The sequence below is a fragment of the Podarcis vaucheri genome (genome assembly GCF_965113315.1).
Source record: "Podarcis vaucheri genome assembly, chromosome: 4".
Lineage (NCBI taxonomy): Eukaryota > Metazoa > Chordata > Lepidosauria > Squamata > Lacertidae > Podarcis > Podarcis vaucheri.
Genome location: NC_138762.1, coordinates 43,871,844 through 43,895,763, shown reverse-complemented (window position 1 = coordinate 43,895,763; position 23,920 = coordinate 43,871,844). Strand labels below are relative to the sequence as shown.

At 44.2% G+C, this 23,920-nt stretch overlaps 1 protein-coding gene across 2 annotated transcripts; it reads left to right on the top strand.

Moving 5' to 3' along the window:
- Positions 1–7,974: 7,974 nt before the first annotated feature.
- POGLUT1 (protein O-glucosyltransferase 1) lies at positions 7,975–23,468 on the top strand. 2 transcript variants are annotated; one of them, XM_082220782.1, is made up of 12 exons: positions 8,022–8,165; positions 9,306–9,427; positions 10,201–10,291; positions 11,250–11,393; positions 15,308–15,443; positions 15,572–15,693; positions 16,492–16,551; positions 17,597–17,696; positions 19,620–19,678; positions 21,256–21,423; positions 21,586–21,642; positions 23,219–23,468. In XM_082220782.1, exons 3-12 carry the CDS (start codon positions 10,263–10,265, stop codon positions 23,373–23,375), a joined length of 1,032 nt encoding a protein of 343 aa, XP_082076908.1. In that variant the 5' UTR covers positions 8,022–8,165; positions 9,306–9,427; positions 10,201–10,262; the 3' UTR covers positions 23,376–23,468. The 2 variants fall into 2 exon arrangements, with proteins under 2 accessions (XP_082076907.1, XP_082076908.1); XM_082220781.1 differs by lacking the exon at positions 9,306–9,427 and having other exon boundaries at positions 7,975–8,165.
- Positions 23,469–23,920: the final 452 nt, after the last annotated feature.

The window sequence follows — 23,920 nt, the reverse complement described above, 5'->3', positions numbered from 1 at the left end:
CTTCTTTATGCACAACAGATGCTTTACCACTGAACAATGGCCCTTCAAAATCAAACCTGGAGGTAAAACTCGTGACTTCCAGTAGCTTAGATTGCAAACTCCACCTCCACAATGGCCATTCCGTTATAGCTCATCCATTTATTTAAAAACCTGTACCACCCTTCATCCCAAAATGGGTTTACCTACCTCACATTCATGCACCCCGCTTGATAGATCACTCACAGCTGAATGCGTAAAGTTTACACATTGTACTGTATTTGAAGTGATGTCAGATGATACGAATGTTTCGCTATCGCAAACTGGTTTACGGGTGTTTCAGACATGTAAAGTTTCATTTGGCTACATTTCTCGAGTGGCAAGCAAAAGTGCGAGCTCATTCAAGGTAGCATGGAAATACTATTACAGATAGATCAAGCATAATCGATATATTTCATTCCTGACAGTCTGGTCCTAGCAAGAATGAGACTAGAGTTCTATTGGCAGGATAATGTGACTTATCAATGTGAGAACCCAAAATGCTGTTAAGAAAGCATACAGGTACCCACCTGAAATTGCTGTACTGTATTTACCAATGAACATCAGCATCGCTTCCTCTCAGGCTCCTATAGATTAATTCAGGAAGCACTATTTAACCGTCAGTCTAAGACCTGGGGGACATATTGTATTCGGAGAAGTATCTCAGGGACATATGCAAATAACAGGTAATTTAACTGTTTATTGCTTTTAAGGAAAACAGCAAAAACTACAAAAACATAAAATTTACCCATCCAGAGAATATACATATATATGTGATGAAAGCCTGGCTGCATTTAAAGTCAGCTGGCATTTTGCCATTGTTGCACTTGAATGAGAATTTCATTTACAGTGAATAATGATAAAGATGCTATTTAGGGTACAAAATGGATTTTATTTGAAGAACAGGTTTAGGGTATAATTTTCTAAGAAATAGCTTTTGCAATACTGTAAACTTCAGCTAAGGATACTACCAAAGCTTACATATTATTCTCCCGTCAGCAATCTTCCACTTGCTCAGCTAAAACTGATACCCTGGAAATGCAAGTGTGTGTGTGTGTGTGATTGTGGTGGGTTGGGCATTCTGAGCTTGAGCAATAATGAAAATATGACTAAGATTTGGTTTTCCCATAGCTGTTTGAACTTCAGCATGACAACTGAACTGCATTTGAAGATTTGGGAGGTTTTAATATGTGGCAAGTTAATCTGTTTTTCACACTTCCCCCAGAAGCTGCCCAGAGTGGCTGGGGTAATAATAATAATCATCATCATCATCATCATCTTTTTCATATTATTTAGGCCCAAACATGCATTTAAGTTCTTAAATTTTAATTTTTTACCATATATTTTCATAGTGGAAGTGCTACTGTTGCAACCCACCTTAGTTCAAATGATGTGGATCCTGACGCACCAGCTGAAGACCAATTATCTATTTGATTGAAAATGACACTCTTCTATTTTCTGTAGCACATTGACAACACTCAAACATCTGAATTAAAGCATGTCACTTGAGAAAAGCTGTCATTTTCTCATGTAACGTAAAACAAGTTCAAAGCTCAGTTCCAAAACATTCAGTTTGTTTAGACCACGCTTCCTCAAACTCAGCCCTCCAGATGTTTTTGGCCTACAACTCCCATGATCCCTATCTAGCAGGACCAGTGGTCAGGGATGATGGGAACTGTAGTCTCAAAACATCTGTAGGGCTGAATTTGAGGAAGCCTGGTTTAGACATTGCTTTCATTAGCTGCATTCTTGCTTGGTGCTGCTTACAGATGCAGGTCATTCCCATCAAAATGCCACTCTACGGTATCTCCCCATTTAATTCAGGTCTACCATTTCCGCAGACGATCCACTATGTAACAAACAACAAGACAGAAATGGTAAATCTGGATTAGATGGGGTGGGTGGGTTTGTGGGATGGCATTTTGATGAAGACAACAACATTGTGTGATCACTGAAGGGAAAAAATAAACTTGCATGCATGAACATCTTAGGCTGTATGAAGAAGAATAAATATTGTGGCCATGATTCTAGCATCCACTATGTGCTTGCATGAATATACATCTGAATGGCTGATTATTATTATTATTTAATCACACATTTATCCCTCTCTTCCACCTAGAAATTCAGGGCAGTATAAATGGTCCTCCCATTTTTTCCTTACAACAGCAACCCTGAGAGGTACAGGAGAGAGAATCTGGTCCAAGACCACTCAGTAAGTTTCATGGCTCAGTCGGTAGCTGCTGCTCCAGCAATTGTAACCCTTGTACCACATTGGTTCTTATGAAATTGCTGTTTGTGTATTACATTTGTATCACTATTTTCCTCCAAGGAGCTCAGAGTGACAGGGAAGCTTCAGAACAGCCCTGTGAAAAGGAGAGTCGTTAGAGGAGCTTCTGGACAGGTGGCATCTAATGCTACCCAGTATTGTTTTCCGACTGTAAGTTCCAGGAAGAACTTTGCAGTTGACCTTTAAGAGTATTCCAACATTTGGGAGCTTTGGGGCTGCAGCTGAATTGCTCATCAGTTCTGAACTAACAAACTGCTAAAAGGATGTCTTTGCCACATCTGCTCGGTCATTATGGCTTCAGTGTCTGTATCTACTGTCCCCAGATTCAAGCTGCATGTGTTACCACCACCACATAAGAGAAGTAGCAGCAGAGCTTGCAGAAACAATTGAATTTGTTAGTATTTATTCAAAATAATTTCAGGGGGAAGTGGAGAATTATTCACAGCAAGCGTCTAAGGCCAGATATTATCTTTCCAAAGAGATGCAAGCTTTGACTGTCTTTTGCAAACACACACTGTATTTTCTTTCTAAAGGCAGGGAGTTGGTTATCTTAGACTTATCCAATTCACAAAATGCAACTCTGAGGCAGTGTTGCTCATAGTGCAATTCCACATGTCTGTCATCCCCATTGAGTTCAAGAGAGCTTACTTCTCTGCAAGTGGCCTGCGATCGCTCCAGTTGGAGAACAGCCTTTACCAAAGGTGTCATGGGCTTTGAAGACACTCGAACTCAGGACGCAAGGGAGAAATGTGCTAAGAGGAAGGCACGCTTGGCAAATCCACACCGTGATCGACTCCTGGCCGGAAACCAATATCCCCACTGTGGAAGGACGTGTGGATCCAGAATTGGCCTCCACAGTCACTTACAGACTCATTGTTAAAACCGTGTATATGGAAGACAATCTTACTTGGCTACGAGTGATCGCCAGAGAAGAAGGATTGCAGCCTAAGTGACTCAAATATAAAACCATTGAAGGAACTGCATGAAAATACAAATGCAGCACAGAATGTTCCTTGCTCTTTGCCACTTTTATATTTATGACTTTTTTGTTTCTTTGAGTAAAGATGTAAGAAGAAGTTGAATTTGACTGAAGATCAGATTTACTGCTTCATATTCATGCTAAAACTAAGGGCTGATCTACTTGAGCCAACACACTCATAAACAGTCCTGGTCCTCGGATGGTTTTTTTATTAAAACTCCACAGAATAATCTAGCCAGGTTTCATGTAGGGTCTTAATCCAGAATAAGGAGATGGAAAGGCAGTGCCAGATTTAGTATAAGCTAAACAAGCTATAGCTTAGGGCCCCACTCTTTTGGGGCCCCCCAAAAAAATTAAAGGAAAAAAACCTGGATGTACATTTCCAAAATATAAGATAAAAAACTAATAAAATGGCTTTAGATAAAAACTAATAAAATGGCTTTAGGTTTTCCCAGTAGTGATGTATTCAAGTGAGAGCTGGACCATAAAGAAGGCTGATCGCCAAAGAATTGATGCTTTTGAATTCTGGTGCTGGAGGAGACTCTTGAGAGTCCCATGGACTGCAAGAAGATCAAACCTCTCCATTCTGAAGGAAATCAGCCCTGAGTGCTCACTGGAAGGACAGATCGTGAAGCTGAGGCTCCAATACCTTGGCCATCTCATGAGAAGAGAAGACTCCCTGGAAAAGACCCTGATGTTGGGAAAGATGGAGGGCACAAGGAGAAGGGGACGACAGAGGATGAGATGGTTGGACAGGGTTCTTGAAGCTACCAGCATGAGTTTGACCAAACTGCATGAGGCAGTGGAAGACAGGAGTGCCTGGCGTGCTATGGTCTATTAGGTCACGAAGAGTCGGACATGACTAAATGACTAAACAACAACAACAAGATCCATAAATTACTATATTGCATATATTCAACACAAAAAACAGTGACAATTTGTTGTTGACAAAGGACAGCTGGACATATAAAGGGCCCCATTACCTTCAGTAGCTTAGGGCTTCATCAAACCTAAATCCGGCCCTGTAGAAAAGTCTAGTAAAGACAAAACCTGCTTTTGTGTCTGATTATGAAGGCATGGAATTTACGCATCTCTTTCTTTGCTTATTTAACTCAGGGGCCTAGTCATTCCGTTGCAATTTGGAACCCTGGGAATGGAGATATTCCAACAGGTAATCATTCAGTCACATCCTGTTCTTGATCTTCTGAAGTGCAGGGTTTCCTCTGCAACAACATCAAATCTATGGAAACGTTTGAGCTATGTAAATACTCCTAGCAGTTGCAGTTAGATTTCACCCTGTTCTTTCATCATGAGCAAATTTCCAAAATGTCTGATGGGATTTTAATTTCTTGAATTTCTAAAGGTTAACCTTCTAACTTGAAATAATTTGACCCAGTAGAATAAAGCTCTGGACAATTATACACACAAACGAAAACAATGCAGCTGCTTTATGACTTTATTAGCACACATTACAAGGTCCCTGTCAGAATTAGAGCTCTGTCTCATTCTCTCTTTTGAAGCAAGCACACTTGAAAATGTCAGGCACTCCCAACTATAGCAGCTTGCAGTGCTTATATATCTCAATGGAAAGTTTCGATAAATGAGGCCATAAAATTAGGTGCTGAAAGGTCATATGGTTTGACCATCAATGTATCTAAGCAGTAGTCACATTGTTCACTTCAGTGTAAAGTTGTTGCTGCTTGATTTTCGCCCCCTACCCGCCTGCCGCCCCACTTTTTTAAAAAAAGAAAACGCCAATCATTTTGTATGCCAGAATGGAAAGGAAGGTCTCTGGAGTTCTGTCTTGATGTTCCTGTCTGCAGCACAACTGCATTCCTTAATGAATGCTCAGGGCTCTATTTCTAATTTTGGAATTGAGTAAAATGAATTTGCTGCAATTCTCAATCACTGGGGAATAATCTTAATGTACTTCCCCCTACTGTTTATGTCTTTATGCAAACAGTGTCTCCTTAACAATGCCCATTGCAGCTAATTTGCAACTACAGATCTCAAAAATATTGTCTTCTAAAGTTTTAATAGAGCCCCATGCAACTTAATTATCCATTATTGGCAGCTTCTCTCCTGGGGTGATTACTTGGATGAAGCTAGTGAACTTTGAAACTGCAAAATCTCAGATGGAAAGATGATTAGTTTATTTAGCAAGAGACTGGGATAGGAGGGAATGATGGGACTCCCTCGACTCATCTTTGATCAACTTGTTTTCTCTATGGCAGGCTATTTCTTTGCATGGAAGAATCTCATTTAAAGTTTTGTTGGAGAGATCTCCCTAACTGGAACAGTCCCTGTGTAAAGTTCACATGAATATGAATGAAAAATGAATTCATCAGTGTACTTTTCAGATTTTAGTTTCTTCTTCTTAATAGGTCTCCTGATGTTACCGAAATCCATTCTGGGCACTCTGCAAGGCTGCCCATTTCCTCTCAAGTTCCTGCCAGCTGAAGTGGTTTATCATGTTTTGATTCCCAAAAGGAAAAAAGGATAATTGAAAATCAATGTGGAGTCACATCAGGGACATTTTTCTGACATTATGATAGTTAGCTATCGAGTTAACTCTATTTACATGCAAAAGACAGATGGCAATAATAGATTGCTATGTCCCAAGAAAGTTAAGGCCTTGTGAGAGTAGACCACAGAAAATGGTGATATATTAAAATAAATGAAACAGAGTGGTCATTGAGATTAGCAGTCTAAAATCTTGCATCTTGTCTAGACAAACAATACAATCCAACACATGCCTACTCAAAGCAACACCCTCAGAATTCTATCAACTTACTCCCAAGTAAGTCTACATTAACTTTAAAGCCTAAGTATGGCTAACTTACTGGTTCATAAATATTCCTTATGAATTTAAAACAGAAAGCAATATGGATATATATATATATATATATATATGTACCAGTATTGCTTTCCAATATTGGGTCTGGTGACTTCTGTTTCAGTGTATTTGAAGAAGTGTGCATGCACATGAAAGCTCGTACCAATAACTAACTGAGTTGGTCTCTAAGGTGCTACTGGAATAATTTATTTTATTTTATTTATTTTTATTTTGTTTCAATATTTAAACGTTTACTCAGAAGTGCCACTTAGGCCAATGGTACAGTTGTAGCCTTAAATCAATCTCTCTCTTTCTCTCTCCCCCCCCCCTTTTTTTTTTGCCTCAGTGGGACAATTCTGCAGAGCAGCATACATGGCTTTCCCCCACCAACTATCGCTTTTACCGTAACCCTGTGAGGTGGGCGAGGTGCACGGTCTTGTTTTAGTGCCTTCTGAGCATTCTATTTTTAAAGCACATTTTAGTCCCTGATCCTCGTTTTTCCTCGTATGGAACATCTTAGCATTCACCTTTTTTTACAGAGTACTGAATGTCAAGTGTGGCCCACGGTGCCTAGCGTTCAGGATTCCCTTTGAGAAGGAGCGCCGAGGACACGCGCCCGGGAGAGTTCCGCGCTCCGACGCGACTCTGCGCACGGGAAACGGCATTGGTTGACCCGTTTGATCGCGCTTGCGACGAGGACAGCAAGTCTGAGCCCACCGCCGCTCCGATGCTACTGGAACGGCTTGCCGGCTTCCTTACGGAGCTCGGGGAAGCCGCCGTCTTACGTACATTAAGCACCATTGAACCCAGAGCGATCAGTTAGTTGCAAGTAAACAGCGGTCGCAAGTCAAAAGATTGGGTTGCATAAGGCTGATTTGCACAGGCCTCGTTCCTTCTCCGTTGGACTCCGTCAGAGGACAGAATAATCCTGCTGGTCGGACAACGGGAAGCGCATCAGCGGCAGATTAATAAGGTTTCCAGATATTGTATTTTTTAAAAATAAACAATTTCTGTAATGCTCCGCCCGCCCCCCGAAGATCTCAGATCTGGTGGTTCCAGTAGGTCTTCCGAAGTGGTCGTGGCCGCAGATAAGGGAGCCTTATCTTATTGTTCACGCCTACTTTTGTGCATATTGACTACTCGCAAGCAAGCCCATTCAGTTCAATGAGGGGGCGCAGTGGCGTAGCGTGGGGGGTGCCAGGGGTGCCAGTCGCACCGGGCGCAACATCTGGGGGGGGGCGCGAGTCCAGAGGGAAGGGACAAGTTCCTTCCTCCGCCGGGCTCCCCGCCGCCACCGCCAGCCTTGCGCCCTAGCGCGCGCGCCCCCCGCCGTCGCTGTGGCTGCGCTCCGCTCCCTGCTCGCAGGAGGAGCAGCCGCTGCAGCAGCGCCGACGCCGCCACCGACGCCTGGCCGGGCACGGGCAGCCTCTGCACCCTGCCGCCGCCGCCATCCCCTCGGCCCAGCCACAGGCGGCGGCTGCTTCTGCCTCCATCCTCCTCCGGGCAAGCAGCGTTGTTTGCGCGGCAGCGCCAGCGGCTACTCGCAGGTTAGGGGTTGGGGGAGCGCAAATTACTTGCCTTGCCCCGGGTTAGGGGGCGCAAATTACTTGCGTTGCCCCGGGTGCTGACAACTCACGCTACGCCACTGAGGGGGCGTAAATGCGCATCGGGATATTTGCAATCGTGCAAACGCGTCAGAGACATCTAGGGCGCAATGCTGCCCACGCTGACTTTTCCAAGAGGTTTACTTCCGCGTAGACATGTAACTGTGTACTGCTACTCGCCGATGATAAACTACAAGCCCCATAAATCAGAGCGGCACAGCAGGGACGTAATTTTCGCGCCTGCGTAGTTAAGGGCCCGAGGCGCGGTGGGACCAGAGGTTCCGTCCTTTCCGTTGCGCAATGAAACCTTCCTAATGGAGCGCCGGAGCGTTTGATGGTGCTGCGCAAGCGCTGTGGCTGGAGCTGGCACGATGGAGCATCCGCGGCTGCTACAAGTTGCAAGCCTGTTTCTGTTTGTTCTGTGCTGGGGGAAGAGCTCGGCTGGTGAGTCTGGAGTAAATGCTGCCGGGATCCTGCTTTGCTTAGGGGTCGTTGGCATGTGCGCAGCCCCGGCGCGCCGCTTTCTTGTCCTTGCTTCTCGTTGTTACAGCTTTGTTAACAGTAGGCTGCAGTTTCTGTGTGTGTGTGTGTGTGTGAGAGAGAGAGAGAGAGAGAGAGAGAGAGAGAGAGAGAGAGAGAGACAGACCTATAAACACGGGCGTAGAAGGGTCTTGCAATCTTGGATCGCCGCCTCGGGTCCCGGTTCTGGCCACATGGAGCAATGCGTGCCCAAAGGCAAAACTGATACTTCCTAAGTGGCTCCCTTCTCTTTGTCCCGCAGAAATTCTAAAGTCTCCGAGAACTTCCCTGCTTAATTGCTCAAGAAGTGCTTCTGCGGCTGCTGGTGGGGGCAGTACAGTACTGGTCAGCAAACAGGAACTGATTTACCCAACTTAAAATATTAAGTGTGTGTGTGTGTGAGAGAGAGAGAGAGAGAGAGAGAGAGAGAGAGAAGGAAGGAAGGAAGGAAGGAAGGAAGGAAGGAAGGAAGGAAGGAAGGAAGGCCCTGATGAAACTCATACCCTTAAACACATGGGGGTCGTCTTTGTCTTGGAACTTGTGTCCCCACCCCCCTCCTGCCAGAGTAATGGCAAAGCGGACTTGCAGGCAAAATGAAATGAGTGTCCCAATTTTAGACACTCTTGGCGTGCATTGTTTTCTTCAAACATTTGGGGGGTAAGGATAAAGATGCTCTTGCATCATTAAAATGTCAAAACTTGTGACATGTTACACAGTCCACTTCTGCTGGTGATAGCAGACTCTTTGTGGGGCTTGCCATTCCCTTCCAAAGCGCCAACCCATGCATCTCAGTCAGGCAATCTGGTCTAGAAATGGAAGGATGTGCATGGATTGAACAGCAGCATTATTATTATTTAAAAAAAACTTCACTTGGTGTAAGTGCACTAACTCAAACAGGCAAAACAATTTTAATGCCTGCCTTCTTTAATTTCCTGTGGTGCAATTCTGTGCATGCTAATTAAGAAGTAAGTCCCCACACCATGTTCAGTGGGCTTGCTTGGGTAAGTCAGTGTGTTTTAGGACTTATTTATATATTGAATTTATATCCTCCTCTTTCTTCCAAAGGAGCCTAGGGCAGTAAACAACAAGAGCTAAATCAATAAAAACATCCGAAAAACAATTCCAGTGCCAGCGCAGATTGGGCGAAATCTCAACCTAAAAGGCTCGTTGACAGAGGAAGGTCTTTGGTAGGCACAAGACAAGAAAGCAGAACCTGACTGATATTCAAGGATTGTAACTTTTTTATGTTGCTGAAGCTGGGTTTCTGGGTTTAAAGCAGCTTTCTTGTAAGACAGGCTACTCTTTCATCACTAGATTAGGTCTCAGAAACAAGCCTGCCACTACACCAGTCTCATGTGGAAATGTGATAACAGAAAGCTACAAAACCAAGACCCTCAACCTCCCACATCGTTGCTGATCTGAAGGTCCATGAGGTTACCACCTTGCTGAAGCTAAACAGATCTAGGCCTGGTTAGTGCCTGGATGGGTGGCCTCCTAGGAGCAACATGCACCACATTCAGTTCCACGACAGAAGAAAGGCTGGAAGGAAATAGAATTAAATAAATATACAATAAAATCCTTCCCTTCCTCCAAAGAGTTGAGGGCAGTATAAATTAATGATACAAGAAAGTTGACCAATACTGAGAAATGCAACTCTTTGAGAAGGGATTCAGCAAGGAAATACCATTATACATTCAGGGGAGTGTTGAGAAGTTCTGGAGGGCAAATAAATGGTGGGGGAATTTGGTCAGGTCCCCCCACAAGGGGTTCACAGCATTTTCCTTGAAGGTGCTGTGGTTAAGTCACTGAACAGGAGGCTGGATCCAGATTCATTCTCAACACACAGGACAAAGCCTTGGCCAATCTTGGCACCTTTATCCTGCGTGGGTGGGCAGTGGGACCTCTTGATGATGATTGTGTCAGATTGGCCAGAATTTAACCCTCCTTTTGTATCTTTCAGATACAAAATGGAGCAAATTCCTGGTTCAGATAGACAGAGCTGTGGAGAACTACAAACCATGTATGCAGGCAAACTGCAGCTGTCATCAAAGGTAAGGGACCAGCATCTCTCACAATCCAATTAATACTTACAGTGTGATATAGCTCACCAACTCTAGGTTGAAGGTATTACCCTAAGTATGCTGAATTATAAGCACTTCATGTTATTGGGGATCATTTGCAACAACCTTGTTATTGGGAAGCAGATGATGTGTGCCAAATCAGACCTGACACCATTTACACAGTTAATAATTGTGACGGTTTCTTTTAAAGAATAAATAGCATGGGTGGTGCCCTGCTTGAGATTGAGAATTGATTCGTGGGTTAATCCATCTCAGGTCCCAGTCTGGATTAGCACCTGCCACTGGCTTTTAACCATTTTTGCACATGCAATTCGTTCACACAGTTGCTAACTGCATGGCATGCCTAGTTGAAACTTGTGCTGTCTTGAAATAGTAATAATTTAACATTGTAACCACCACCACCTGTTTATGAATCGCTTGTTGCAGATGAGAGCCTTGCAGTGATAAAGCACTAAACACAACAGAATATCAGCTTGAAATATAGTACCTTAAAATGTCAATCCAATCAGATAAAGGATGGTATAGCAGTTTAATAAATAACAACTATAACACAGAAAAATCCCCCTCAACACAGAATTGAATTAATATTCCTATATTAATTCCTATATTTAATATTTAATGACACAGGGTCATTAAAAATAGGTTCTGATTATTTGTGTGTATCTATTGACCAAAAGTAGAGAGGAAATATAGCGTCTTTGTTGGAAATATAGTAATATTGTTACTAGGTGGACCCAATGGTGTTAATAGTTTAAAGTAGCTCCCTGTTTCAGCTCCCTCTCTCTCTGTGCAAGGCAACAAGTTCAATATTCTACTAAAGTGATTGTATTGAACCGTTCCATGCTAAAATCCCTTCCTGGAATGACCTAGCTGTTATACTAATTTTCCTTAATGTGTTTAATGATGGGTGGAATCTTTCTTCCCTTAGAGTTAGGGAACAGGACTTGGCTCCCTTCCGAGAGGGGATCTCCGAGGAGCTGCTGTCAGAAGCAATCAGTCGGAGGCTTGGGACGCACTACCAGATCATTGAGAAGAAGTTGTACCGTGAACATGATTGCATGTTCCCTGCAAGGTGAGAGCAATACGGAACGTATCAGAGAGAGAGAGAAAACAGGAAAATCTCCCTAGCCTCCTTAACCTATGGGTCACTGAGCAGAAAACATTTGAAAGGGCTAAATTCCAGTGTAAGAGGAAGAAACTGATGAGGCATTGCTTTGCCTGAAATGTAGAAATTGCATTTGCTTTTGTGAGAAATCAATATTGACATGGCACTTTAGTTGTACGAAGGGGTGATGCGGGTTAGAAGCTGAAAGAAACCGGCAATAAATGCCTCTTGGGAGCAAGGATAATGGAAAGGGATAACTTGCTGAGTTGTCTAAAAACAGTTGTTTGGGTGTCAGAAGGAGCTTGTGTCTGCGCCCAGCTTGGTTTATAGTCATAGTAAAAAGCAAACAACACCAGCATTGCAATGTGTCCCTATTGCTTTCTCGTTTCATTTCAGTCCCTGGGCTTTTAGTGTGGTCATGCTGTTCCAATGGGTATAAAAGCCTTTCTCTGTCCTCTGCTTGGTGTTTCCCTTCAAGTCTATATAGAGAGACCCCATTAGCCTTTTATCAATTGCCTTGCATTCAACCGACTCTTTCCTTCACTATCTCTGCTGCTTGTGTGGTGCTTGTGTGGTGTGCCTTCATTCAAGTCTTGGTCTCCAAGACACGGACACTTTACCTTCAGTGCGGTGTAGTGGTTTGGGTGCTTGACTAGGGTTGGTGAGACCTATGTTCAAATCCTCACACAACAGCAAAACTCAACTAGAAGACATAACCTACCATACGGGGAGGATATACCGTATTTTTCGCCCTATAGGACGCACTTTTCCCCCTCCAAAAATGAAGGGGAAATCTGGGTGCGTCCTATGGGGCGAATGCAGGCTTTTGCTGAAGCTTGGAGAGCGAGAGGGGTCGGTGCGCACCGACCCTTCTCGCTCTCCAGGCGCCAGGCAGACATCCGCAGCCTAGGCAGCCCTACGGGAGGTCCAGCAGGGATGTCTAGGCTGCGGATAGCAGCCTGCCGCCCGCGCCAGGCAGACATCCGCAGCGTGGGGAGCCTTGCCGGAGTTCCCGGCAAGGCTCCCCACGCTGCAGATAGCAGCCTGCTGGCCCCGCAGGGGGGGCACCCTGATGCAGAGCGCCCCTCACGCGGGGCAGACATCGGCCAGCCCCACAAGCTCGGGGGACAGCAGGGAGGCGCAGTGCTGCCATCCCGCTGTTCCTCGACCTGGTTCTGTTTCCCCGACCTGCTTTTGGGGGGGATATAAAGGGAATTCCCCCCCTTTATTTCCCCCCAAAAAAACTAGGTGCGTCCTATGGGACGGAGCGTCCTATGGGGCGAAAAATACGGTAAGTGCAGGCCGGGGAGGAGAACCTGTAGTTCTTGAGGGAAGGAGTAATACAAAAATAATGGGTGGGAGTCAACAAAGTTTTACACAGAGTAGGCCCATTGAAATTAAGGGGGCAAACTTAGTCACATTAATTAATTTTAGTGGGTCTACTCTGAGTAACATGCAGTTGAACGCTATCTGTGATAGGAAAATGCTATACATATACTCTCATTAATCCTTACAGCATCCCTCCATATCCAGTTAGTATAATTTTTCCTCTGTTGAATTGTATGAAGCCCTATAAATGCAAATGTGAGGCAGAGGAAGACTGCTGAAGGGGATAATGAGAGATGGGGAGTTTCTTGCTTGGGGCCACCTGGTAAGTTTGTGGGTGAGGCTCAAGCTCAGGACTTATTGACTCTTAACTCAAACACTTAACACTGGTGTATCCCTCCATCTCATGCGGGTAGTTCTCTGAATCTTTTCGAGCTTATTTTCACAATATACCGTATTTTTCGCTCTATAACACGCACCTGACCATAACACACACATAGTTTTTTATAGGAGGAAAGCAAGAAAAAAATATTCTAGATGAAACAGTGGATGTATGATTTTTGTGGTTCATGCTGTGGCCACAGACGTGATCTGACGGTGAGTTTGGGGTAGCCCAATGCAAAAATCCTGAGGATCCATGTGGATCCATGCTTTATAACCACATTTTTGCACCATTGCAGCCCCATGAAACAGTGGGTGCGTGTGTGTTTTTTGGTGCAGGCTGTAGCCATGGATATGCTATGTGATCTGATGGTGAACTTGGGGTGACCCAGTGCAAAAATCCTGAGGATCCATGTGGATCCGTGCTTTGTAACCACGTTTTAAGTGGGGAGGGAAGGAAAAGCATTTAAGGGGAGAAGGAACACGCATGGGGTGTGTAGAGAAGGATGTGGCTAATGAAGCAGGAGAGGGATTTAGGGGGAGAAGGAACACGCGTGGGGTGTGTAGAGAAGGATGCGGGTAATAATGCAGGAGAGGGGTTTAAGGGGAGAAGGAGCTCGAGTGGGGTGTGTGGAAAAGGAGCTTCTCGGCGAGCTGAGAGGGGAGGGGGGAGGGAAAGAGCACTGTTGCTTTAAAGGAGCCAACCGGACAGCAGCCACTTACAGCAGTGTAAGCAGCTCCTTTCCTCTCCCACTTTGCTCCTTCTCTCCCTCTTTGCTGCTTTACACAGCTAATGGCGAATCCCCTGCAACCCAAGTCCTGCTCAGCGGATCAGCTGAGACGCTGGGAGAATCGTAATTTCCCCCTCTCCCTCATCCCGTGCCCTCCTGTTCCCAGCAGCCTTTTAAAAAACTTTTTTACTGGTTTTCACTGCGCTCGTGGCTCAGAGCCCTCCTGTGCCCTGCCGTCCCTCTGCAGCCTCATTGCTCCGTTTAGAGAGCGCACGGACCTTTGCTAGCTGAGGCTGCAGCAGCTGTTGCTGGCTACGCGGCGCTTTTCCGGCTCCCTATGGCTCCCGTCTGTCCCTCCTCGCGTGTAAGCGGCTGCTGCCCGCTTTGCTGCCATGGCTCTCCTTCCCTCCCTCCCTCCTCGGCTCCTCCCCCTCCTCCTGGCTGTAAAGCAAGCAAAGCTAGAGCCGTGCAAAGCCCTGCAAGCGGCTCCCGCTTTGCTTGACTGACGGCAGCCATGGATCCAGTGAGTGCATTCGCTCTGTAACACGCACAGGCATTTTCCCTTACTTTCTAGGAGCAAAAAAGTGCGTGTTTTGAAGCGAAAATTACGGTAACTGAGTTTAAGTTATACTGTAACTGTGTCCTTACAGCACAGAGTCCTAACATATGGACAAGTAATTCCATCAACATTGTCTATAAAATTTTCAAGGGTTCACCCTTAGGTAGCCAAAATGCCACTACCCATGCACAAGGAGGTGATATTGGCAGACATGGGGGAAACTGCTTTGAGGTGCCATTACAATAAATCAGTAGGAACATTTACTTCAATAAAAACTGAATAAAACCCGAATATTTGTATAAGTACAAATTTTGGCATCTGTCTGTTTCATGACACAATTGAAAGAGTGTGCCATCGGGGTTAAAGTCTACCTGTTGGAGAGTTACTGTAGAGACCAATACGGGAGAGACATGTTTCATTGCAGCTGGAGCAGATGAAAGCATCCAGTTATCCTGCTGCAGATGCACCATGGCATTTCTTCTCTCTGCTCTTCTCCCAGCGGTCATTTCTCCTCTGGTCACTGCTGTGAATACATGACCTGACTGCCTGTCTTCAGGCACTACAGTTGTCTGCAAGGGATTCCCACACAGCAGGGTTGATGTTGCCAGCCTTCACGCCACGTTTTCAGACATCTTTGTAACACAGAGTTGGTCTGTCAATGGGCCTGGTGCTTGAAGCCAGCTCCACAAAATACATTAGTACGTGTTAGTTGGTGGCCATAGCACACTAACGATATTTTGCAGGAGAAATCTGAAAACTGAGTAGGAAGGGAAATGAAATGGAGGATGATCGATGAAGGCGAGGCTGGGACTTCATTTTCTTACAGGTCTCACTTGGTATGAGTAATTCTCAAGGCCACCCCTTGCACGTATTGATATCCACAGGTGCAGTGGGGTTGAACACTTCATCCTTGAGATCATTAACAACCTCCCGGATATGGAGATGGTGATCAATGTGCGAGACTACCCCCAAGTGCCCAAGTGGATGAAACCAAAGATACCCATCTTCTCCTTCAGTAAGGTGAGAGAGAGGCGGACAACTCCTTGGTCATACTTGGTGGGGACAGCTAATACGCTTATTTGAATATCTTGCATCACGGAGATATTTTGCAGGAACTAATGTGCTTTTGTCTCTCTATTTTCTGAAAGACGTTGGAATACTATGATATTATGTACCCTGCTTGGACATTTTGGGAAGGCGGACCAGCTGTTTGGCCAATTTATCCAACAGGCTTAGGACGTTGGGATCTAATGAGAGAGAGCCTCAAAAGGTATGTTTCTGGAGAGAAGGATGAAGCTTGTTTTGTGGAGCTTTACTCCACAGTCTGAAGTGTGTTTCCTAAGAAATCAATCATACTTTGTAAGATGGAAGTATGCATGACATCAGAACTGGCAGTGATCCACAAGCTTTGTAAGTTGTGAGGTACATCTAAGCTAGCTGAGGCTGTGGCCCTATACCCACTTACCTGCGAGTAAGCTCCATCAAATCCAATGGGACTAAACTCTAAGTGCACATGTATGGGATTGCACTGCTAATGGGGGGGGGGCTTTAAACAAGCCAAATTGGTGGAAATCCAAACAGGAGTTAGCATATGGGGTAGCGATGACTTTGCAGACATCCAACAGTAAGATGCAAGAGTTTTGGTATTTTTGTGAGTGTCTATTAAGGGGAACTTCAGCTTCTCTGTATAACAACTTGAACTTGCTAAGATCCCCTCTTTTTCACAGCCTTTAATGGCATAGAGGCTGCCATCGTTGCTTTCTAGAACATCCTGCGGTGATGGAGATAAATACATTGATTCCCAAATATGACACAAACTGACCAGTTTCTCTCCAGTGTCATCAATTTTAGATGTGAAAGAAGTGGCACATTAATCAAATGGTAAAATGCCTTGCTAGAATAATGGGTGATGCAACTAATAGCATGGAGCAGAGTTTGTTTAGTTGAGGTTACTTAACCTAAAACCAAAGAAGGGATTCAGAGAAATAGGATGGATTTCTTTGCTTCTCTTACTAAGGTGTTATATGTCCATGTTTTTAACATCATGTACTGATCAAACTCTCCTTAGCTCTGCAGAAAAATGGCCCTGGAAGAAGAAAATTTCGAAAGCCTATTTCCGAGGGTCCAGGTGGGTTAGCTCCGTTCCCACTTCCTAACACTGATATACTACCGATGATTTGTATAGTGATAAAACCAGGGGATTAACAAGACATGGGCTATGTACTGTATTGCCCAGGAAGATTCAATGATTACAAATGATATAAACAAGGCTCTGACACATTCTCAACAGGGGTTGATATTTTCAGTTCAGAACAGGGCGATTGTTACCTAGTAAAACAGCTGTTGTTGTTTAGTTGTTTAGTCGTGTCTGACTCTTCGTGACCCCATGGACCAGAGCATGCCAGGCACTCCTGTCTTCCACTGCCTCCCACAGTTTAGTCAAACTTGTGCTGGTAGCTTCGAGAACACTGTCCAACCATCTCGTCCTTTGTCATCCCCTTCTCCTTGTGCCCTCAATCTTTCCCAACATCAGGGTCTTTTCCAGGGAGTCACAAAACAGCTGTACTATGCAGTAACATTCTCAATTGTTGATTGTCTTTCTTGCATTCGGGTAACTATTAGTGTGCAGCCACTGTTCCAAATATTTTACTCAAAACATACTCAAAACAAAAGACCCCCAAATGATTTACATATACAAGATACAGAGCAGCTTAGGCTTTGCTGAGGTGGTGGAAATGCTAGTTTCCTGCACTTCTTGTTCGTGTTCCTTCTCTGCTTTATTATATTCAAACAGAACTTTCATACTTTCTTGATGACAGGATGGCTTGTGGATTTTTTGTGTGTGTTTGGATGCAGTAAAGAAGCAAAAATACATTCTAGATCGTCTGTATCTCAGGGGTGGAGAACCTGTGGCTTTCCAGATGTTGGACTAGAGTTCCCATCAGCCCCAATGAGCATGGTCAGTGGATGATGGGAGTTGTAGTCCAGCAACATCTGGAGGGGTAAACATTCCTCACATCCGCTTATATCTGCAGTGATGTGTTATGTATTCATCTAATTATTGATGGAGCTCAGCTTCCTACCATCGTTCCTGCGGCATATCAGTAAATTAGATAAGTTTGTCTTCCATGGAGAACATCGTTTAACAGATTTATGTGTGGTTTCACTGGTAGGACAAGTTCAGAGCGGGATCCCCTCATTCTTCTTTCTCGAGAAAATCCAGACCTTGTTGACGCAGAGTACACGAAGAACCAAGCCTGGAAATCCGAAAAAGTAATTACTCTTGAAGGCAGCTCTTTCCTTTCTCTTAGAAAAGGGGTGTTCTGTTGTTTCAAACTCTGGCTCTCAGGAAGAGAGCCCCTGTTTTTCAGGACACATTCATAAGATCACACACTGATATCATGGAATAATGACCCCTCCGTGGTTCCATACTTGCCAACAGGTTAAGAACCTCACTTCAACAATAAGTATGAATTGAAAGGATGGGGGGAAATGTCTCCTGTTGACTAATTGTTAGTTCTCCTGGGAGGCCACTGTAAAAGTGACATTGGATATGTGATAGGAAAGGAAAAACTTAACTGTGGGGGATTATTCGTAAGTAGTGTCATGTTTAAATTAGGTGCTAGGAACTACGTTCATGGCAGTAAGACTTTGGAGCATCATGCAGCCAGGGCCCTGGATTCATGTTGTGCTGATGGCACTTTGATTTAATTATGAAACCTAATGTCACACACTTTTTCTGGGAGGGTGTGTGAGGGAGGATACATTGTCTTAAGACACAGGTGGGGAATGTTTTCCAGACTGAGGGCCACATTTCCTTCTGGGCACCTTTCGGGGGGCCACATGTTAGGGCCAGAGGAAAAAGTAGGCAGAGGAAGAAATTTGACTGGACTTGCTCCTGCACACACTCGCAATGTCTTCCCTATCCTCTATCCATCCAGGCAAGCAGGGGGTGGTGGTGGTGAGGAATTATGAAAGTTCAAGGACATTTCAGGCAGGGAAAAGAACTCAAGGAGGGTGCAGAGGAAGGCAGGTGAGGGGTGGAGCTTGGGAAGTGGGTGTGTGGCTGAGGAGGAAGTGTGAAATCTTAAGGGGTGACTAATCTTAAGCATTGCCTTAATTTATTGGTTGTGCCCCAGTAGCAGGGTTGCCATATGTCTGGAATTCTGGACATAGCCAGAATACTGCAGTCAGAAGCAGCATCTGGGTAAAGCTCAACAACAACAACAATTTTATTATTTATACCCCGCCCATCTGGCTGGGTGTCCCCAGCCACTCTGGGTGGCTTCCAGCACAACTTTCCCAGCAGTGTCCAGATTTTCACTTTTTAAAATATGGCAACCCTACCCAATAGGAATGTGTCAGATATTCCGATTCTTTTTTGGTTGAGTGTCCCATAGCTTGTTGGCTGATTTGATTTTCATTGAGATGCTTGGTTTGGCATTTACCTTATGACATAACTAATCATTCTCGTGCTCTGGTTTTATTTTGTTGCTTGCCAGTTGTGTCTCTCTGCCATCCTCTAGTTATGTTGTGACTAAGTGGCATGTTCTATAGGATGTAATTTGGAACTTCTCCACTTAAATATCTACATTGCATTTCAAGGTGCAGAAGAGGAAATAACCAGGACTGTAGTGGAATTGTCACTTAGATGAAGGTGACGGTTTGCTGTGAACCTTAATGATCCGATGAGCTTGTAACTGACCTACCCACTGCTCTGCATTGTGAGGAAACATTATGCAGCTCCAGCCTCTTTGTAAGGAACATGTGACAAGAGGACTTTGGACTGGCACTAAAATAAGTATGAAGTTCCAGATATACACATGCCAAGAAAATGGATTAGGAGAAACCACTGCTTTTTGCAATCTTAAAAAAACAAAAATTTAATATGTACCTTAAGCCTGTGCATGTTTACTCAGAAGTAAACCCAGGTGAGTTCAACAAGGCTTACTTCTAAGTAAACGTGTACAGGATTGCTTCCTTAGAAATATTTGGACTATTACATTTTCTGTGACAGGTTCCAGGTTTATTTAGATTTCCTTAGGAACAGGGACTCTAATTTTGTGCCTTCTGAAAATAAATCTAACAGAGAAACTGTGCTTCTGCTTATGGTGTTTCACTTTGGTTGTAGTCAGTAGGTAGATGATATATAACAACAATTTAAAATAAATATATATGTATCTATTGTTCCTAAAGGACACTCTTGGGAAACCACCAGCTAAGGAAATTGCACTAACAGACCACTGTAAATACAAGTAAGTAGCTGTGTCAGGCTGCAATTCTATACATAAATACGTCAGGAAAGTCCATTGAACGTAATAGAATTTACTTCTGAGTAGACATGCGCAGGATTGAACTGTCCGTCTAGAAGTTATTGGGACTGTTTTCATCTATCTATCTATCTTGTTTTATGTTAAAATAGATACTGGAAAAGTCTTAAGACCATAAAGATGTTCAATTAACCATCAGTTGCAAGACAAGGCATTTGCTCCTATCTTCATGCTGCTGCTATTGGCACCTTTTGCCCTACCCTGAATTGTTTCACAAGCAGGAATATATGCATTCTGTTTGTGCCTTGGAGAATTGCTTGTCCGCTCCACCCTTATGAAAACTTTCTGTCACACAGTTGTGTTAGGTATTGTAATTTAAGGAAGGCATTCAAGGAATCCCAAAGAACCACTATATCCCCTGGGTGCTACTAAGGATAATAAGTAGCTGATATGATTATACTCTGTAGAATATCAGCAGCTCTTCTGGTAAAGCAAACCGAAGGCACTCTCATCTCCGGTCCCTTGAGTATCTCTGTGAGATATTTCAGTGCCACATGCAGATGATGATCCTGCAATACTAGTGTGTTAAATGACTTCCCCGAGGTCTTTTGGGAAGAGCAGAATGGTGCCTGGAATAGAAATTATGGATTCTGGCATGGAGGTTTTTTAAGAAGAGTAACTTCTGCATTTGTGTTTTGATGCTGCATCCTGCCATCTCCCTGGCTTTTAAGGACAAAAACTTTGGCAACTAAGGTTCAGGCACTGTTGTGTTTTTATCTAAAATATTTTTTAGATAAATGTACTTTTGTAGACTGTTTATTTATAGGAACTCACTATAAGGGCCAGGATTGAAACCAAAATGCAAGCCAACACCATAGATCACTATTTCCCAAGCTTAGGTCTCCAGCTTGTTTTTGGACTACAGTTCCCATCATCTCTATCTAGCAGGACCAGTGGCCAGCGACGATGGGAATTGTAGTCTAAAAAAACCCTGGAAACCCAAATTTGGGAAGCACTGCCATAGATGGAGCAACTGTGGTTACGGAAGTTTTGATTTGCCGTATTTGTCTTTCGATACTCTGTGGCAAGAGTCAAATGGCTTATGTTCTTCCCATATGACCCTTCTGTAAAGCAATTAATGTAGTGAATAACCAAGTTGAGGAAGAAAAGCCATGCCCTTCTCATAGAACTATATGAAGGAGACCTAACAGATCTTCGGAGATAGGCAGCTTGCTGCCCTCCAGACATTGGACTACAATTCCCATGGAGTCAATCCTGACCCCATTGGCCCCACTGGCTGGGGGTGATGCGAGTTGTAGTCCAACTATGTCTGGCAGGCACCTTGTTGGCTAACTTTGATGTAGTCCTGCTTGAACAATGATCAGATCTTTCAAGAGCATGCAAGCATTTATTAATTGTTGTAAATTATTCAAGTTTGAATCTCTAGAAGAATAAAATTCACCTAAAGCTGCATAACCCAGTTTTGTTCAATGATTAAATAAATGCACTGGTTACTGGAGGAGAGGGAATATTATAAGATGGTGTCTGTTTTTATTATACAGATACCTCTTCAACTTCCGAGGTGTGGCTGCCAGTTTCCGCTTCAAGCATCTCTTTTTGTGCAACTCGCTGGTGTTTCACGTTGGGGAAGACTGGCTGGAGTTCTTCTACCCTCAGCTGAAACCTTGGGTTCACTACATCCCAGTCAAATCAGATCTCTCTGATGTCAGGTGAGAAGTTGAAACTGAAGCTGCAGTGGCATAATAACCGCTCCTTGCGTACTGAGGTAGAAACATCAATGTACCATGGGAGCTTCCAGACCAGCTGTTTGTTGAACATCCTTGCTGATACATTCACTTGGGGGTTATACAACTTTCCCCACTTTGTTTCAGGGAGCTGCTGCAGTTTGTGAGAGAAAATGACGAGGTAGCCCAAGAAATTTCAAAGAGGTAAGTTTTCCTTATATGTAACTTTTGTGTAGCTTCCATGAGGCAATTATTCCCACTGCAGAGCACCAGCTGTTGTGATGACTGGCAGAGGTCATAATAGCTTTTGAAAATAAAACTTGCAAAGGCAATGAAATTCAGAACCCTTTTAAACAGTCAGTGAAATTCCATCCCAAATTCCTACCTTCAGTATTAGTGTGGTATCATGTTCAGATATGTCTCCTCCTAAGTCATACTTTGAGCTGACCTGTTGAAATCAGTGGACATGACTAACTTAAATTCAATGATCTCAGTGACTCTGACTTATGTATACAGGTCAACGCGCCCCAACAAAACCCTGTGTCAGGGAGAGGCAAACGGGGAAAGAGCTGAGGGGAGAAACCAGCACTTACAGAGAGCCGAAAGAGATAATTAGTAGTCTGTCGTCTGATAGCGAAGAGGAGGCAGTGAGGGGGGAGGATGAGCCCGGAACTAGTCATTCTGTAAACAGAGGAAATCAGAGGCGTGGTTTCCGCAGACTTGCATGTTGGGCAAAAAATAAATAAAAAGAAAACAGATGTGGCATCTTTGCCGACTGGGTCGGACATGATTTGAAGCACTGGAGATGTTCTTTTGAACTTTGTAAATAAATCAAAGAGATTGTAACTGGCAGCGAGCCCGGAGTTTTTATCTATGCCGGCTTGGCAGCACACACCTCTTACACCCTGATTGGGTATGTGCTCTCATGCAATATACCTAACCTTCAAATAATTGTAAGGAATGTTCAGCATAAGGTTGGGCATTATTATGAGGGGAACAGAGGAGATTGTTTACTGTTTGTTGCTTTGGAACAGAGGACCACTCCTGAAAGGGAAAGTTACTATGCGGATCAGTGGTTTTTAGTAGTTCTTAAATTAAAAAAACATTGACTTTTTGATGTAAAGGAAGAATGCACTCCCAGTTCTTCTCCCTTTTAGCCGTGGATGGAAGTTTCAAGACATGAGTTGAACATTCCTGTGCCTGATGTTGATCCTGGGAAAGATGGGCATGGTTTGCCCACAAGGCCCTGGCAGGCTGATCTCTGAGACCTGTAGGGCATAGTTAGTCCTGTGTGTCAAAGGTCTCCCACCACTGGGATCTTCAACATAATCAAAATTAAAATCCTGTGACACCTTAAACACACAGAAATGTGCTGAGGTTAAGATCTGGGGATTGAATGTACCTGCCAAATGTACAAAAGTTGCCCATGAAAGCTTATCCCACAAAATGTTAATCCTTACCATGTCTTATACTTCCTTGCATTTGCTGCAAGTGATTGGTTTGTTGGTTTGGTTTCTGTACTGTAGTTTCTCCCTACAAACATTACTGCTGTTCTCTTTAAAATCAAATTAACTATCATAACTTCATGCCCAAGGAAACCTGAGAGCTCTAGCTTAATGGAGCAGATAATTTTCTGTTAGCGATCCCTAGCCCTTCCCTCACAGCACTCCCGTTCCTTGAAGAGATGCACTGATCATTAAGCCAGTTTTCATCCTTAGTTCTTGAGGTATGAAAGCCACTAACTGTAGTCATCCTCTTTGCTTGTCTTTCTTGCCTCTAGAGGTCGCCAGTTCATCATGGACCACTTGCGAATGGAGGATATCTCTTGTTACTGGGAGAGACTTCTGACTGAATACTCCCAAACCCTAACTTACAAAGTTAAACGAAAGAGTCACTACAGTGAGATTTCATCCAGAAACTTGAAAACAGAACTGTAAAAATATTTTTAAATATTCAGGACCAAGACTTGTGGACACTGTGAAATCCAAAGAGCAGAACGGTTTTCTTCAAGCTTAGAGAAAAGAGTTATTGTTACTGTCAGAGCTGCTACCAGGTCCCAGCTGACATAGGACCACGCCACACAGCGTCCACTTTAAAAGAGTCTTTATTGAGTTACAGGTTTCATTTCCGAACTGCAGCGTGCAGCTCTACACCTTCTGCCCTAGGTCGGCGAAGACCCATCTGAGTCCCCGCCTCTTGCACACCAGCTTAATACCCTAGCCTTGCTCCACCTCCTTCGCCTCTCCCTACGTCTCTGGGTCCTTCTGCCCCCCTGGGACTCCTCCCTTCTACTCTCCTCTGACGCTGACCCCCCTGATCCTTCCGCTTCCTTTCGGCGGGCTTTGGGACCTGGTTCACTCTCCGGGCTGCTTACTGCTCCAGCTTCCGCTGCATTTGAACTTGGCGCGCGCGCCCAACTCTCTACTTTCCTCTTGACCGTTGCCTCGCTCTCTGAGGAGGGCGTGACCACCCCTGACTCGTG

Excerpts from the sequence above, each read along its gene's own strand:
- POGLUT1 (XM_082220781.1), top strand. The coding sequence starts at position 8,093 with ATGGAGCATCCGCGGCTGCTACAAGTTGCAAGCCTGTTTCTGTTTGTT. Across the intron at positions 8,166-10,200 it reads CTGGGGGAAGAGCTCGGCTG|ATACAAAATGGAGCAAATTC; the intron begins GTGAGTCTGGAG and ends TGTATCTTTCAG. Across the intron at positions 19,679-21,255 it reads ACAGACCACTGTAAATACAA|ATACCTCTTCAACTTCCGAG; the intron begins GTAAGTAGCTGT and ends TTTATTATACAG.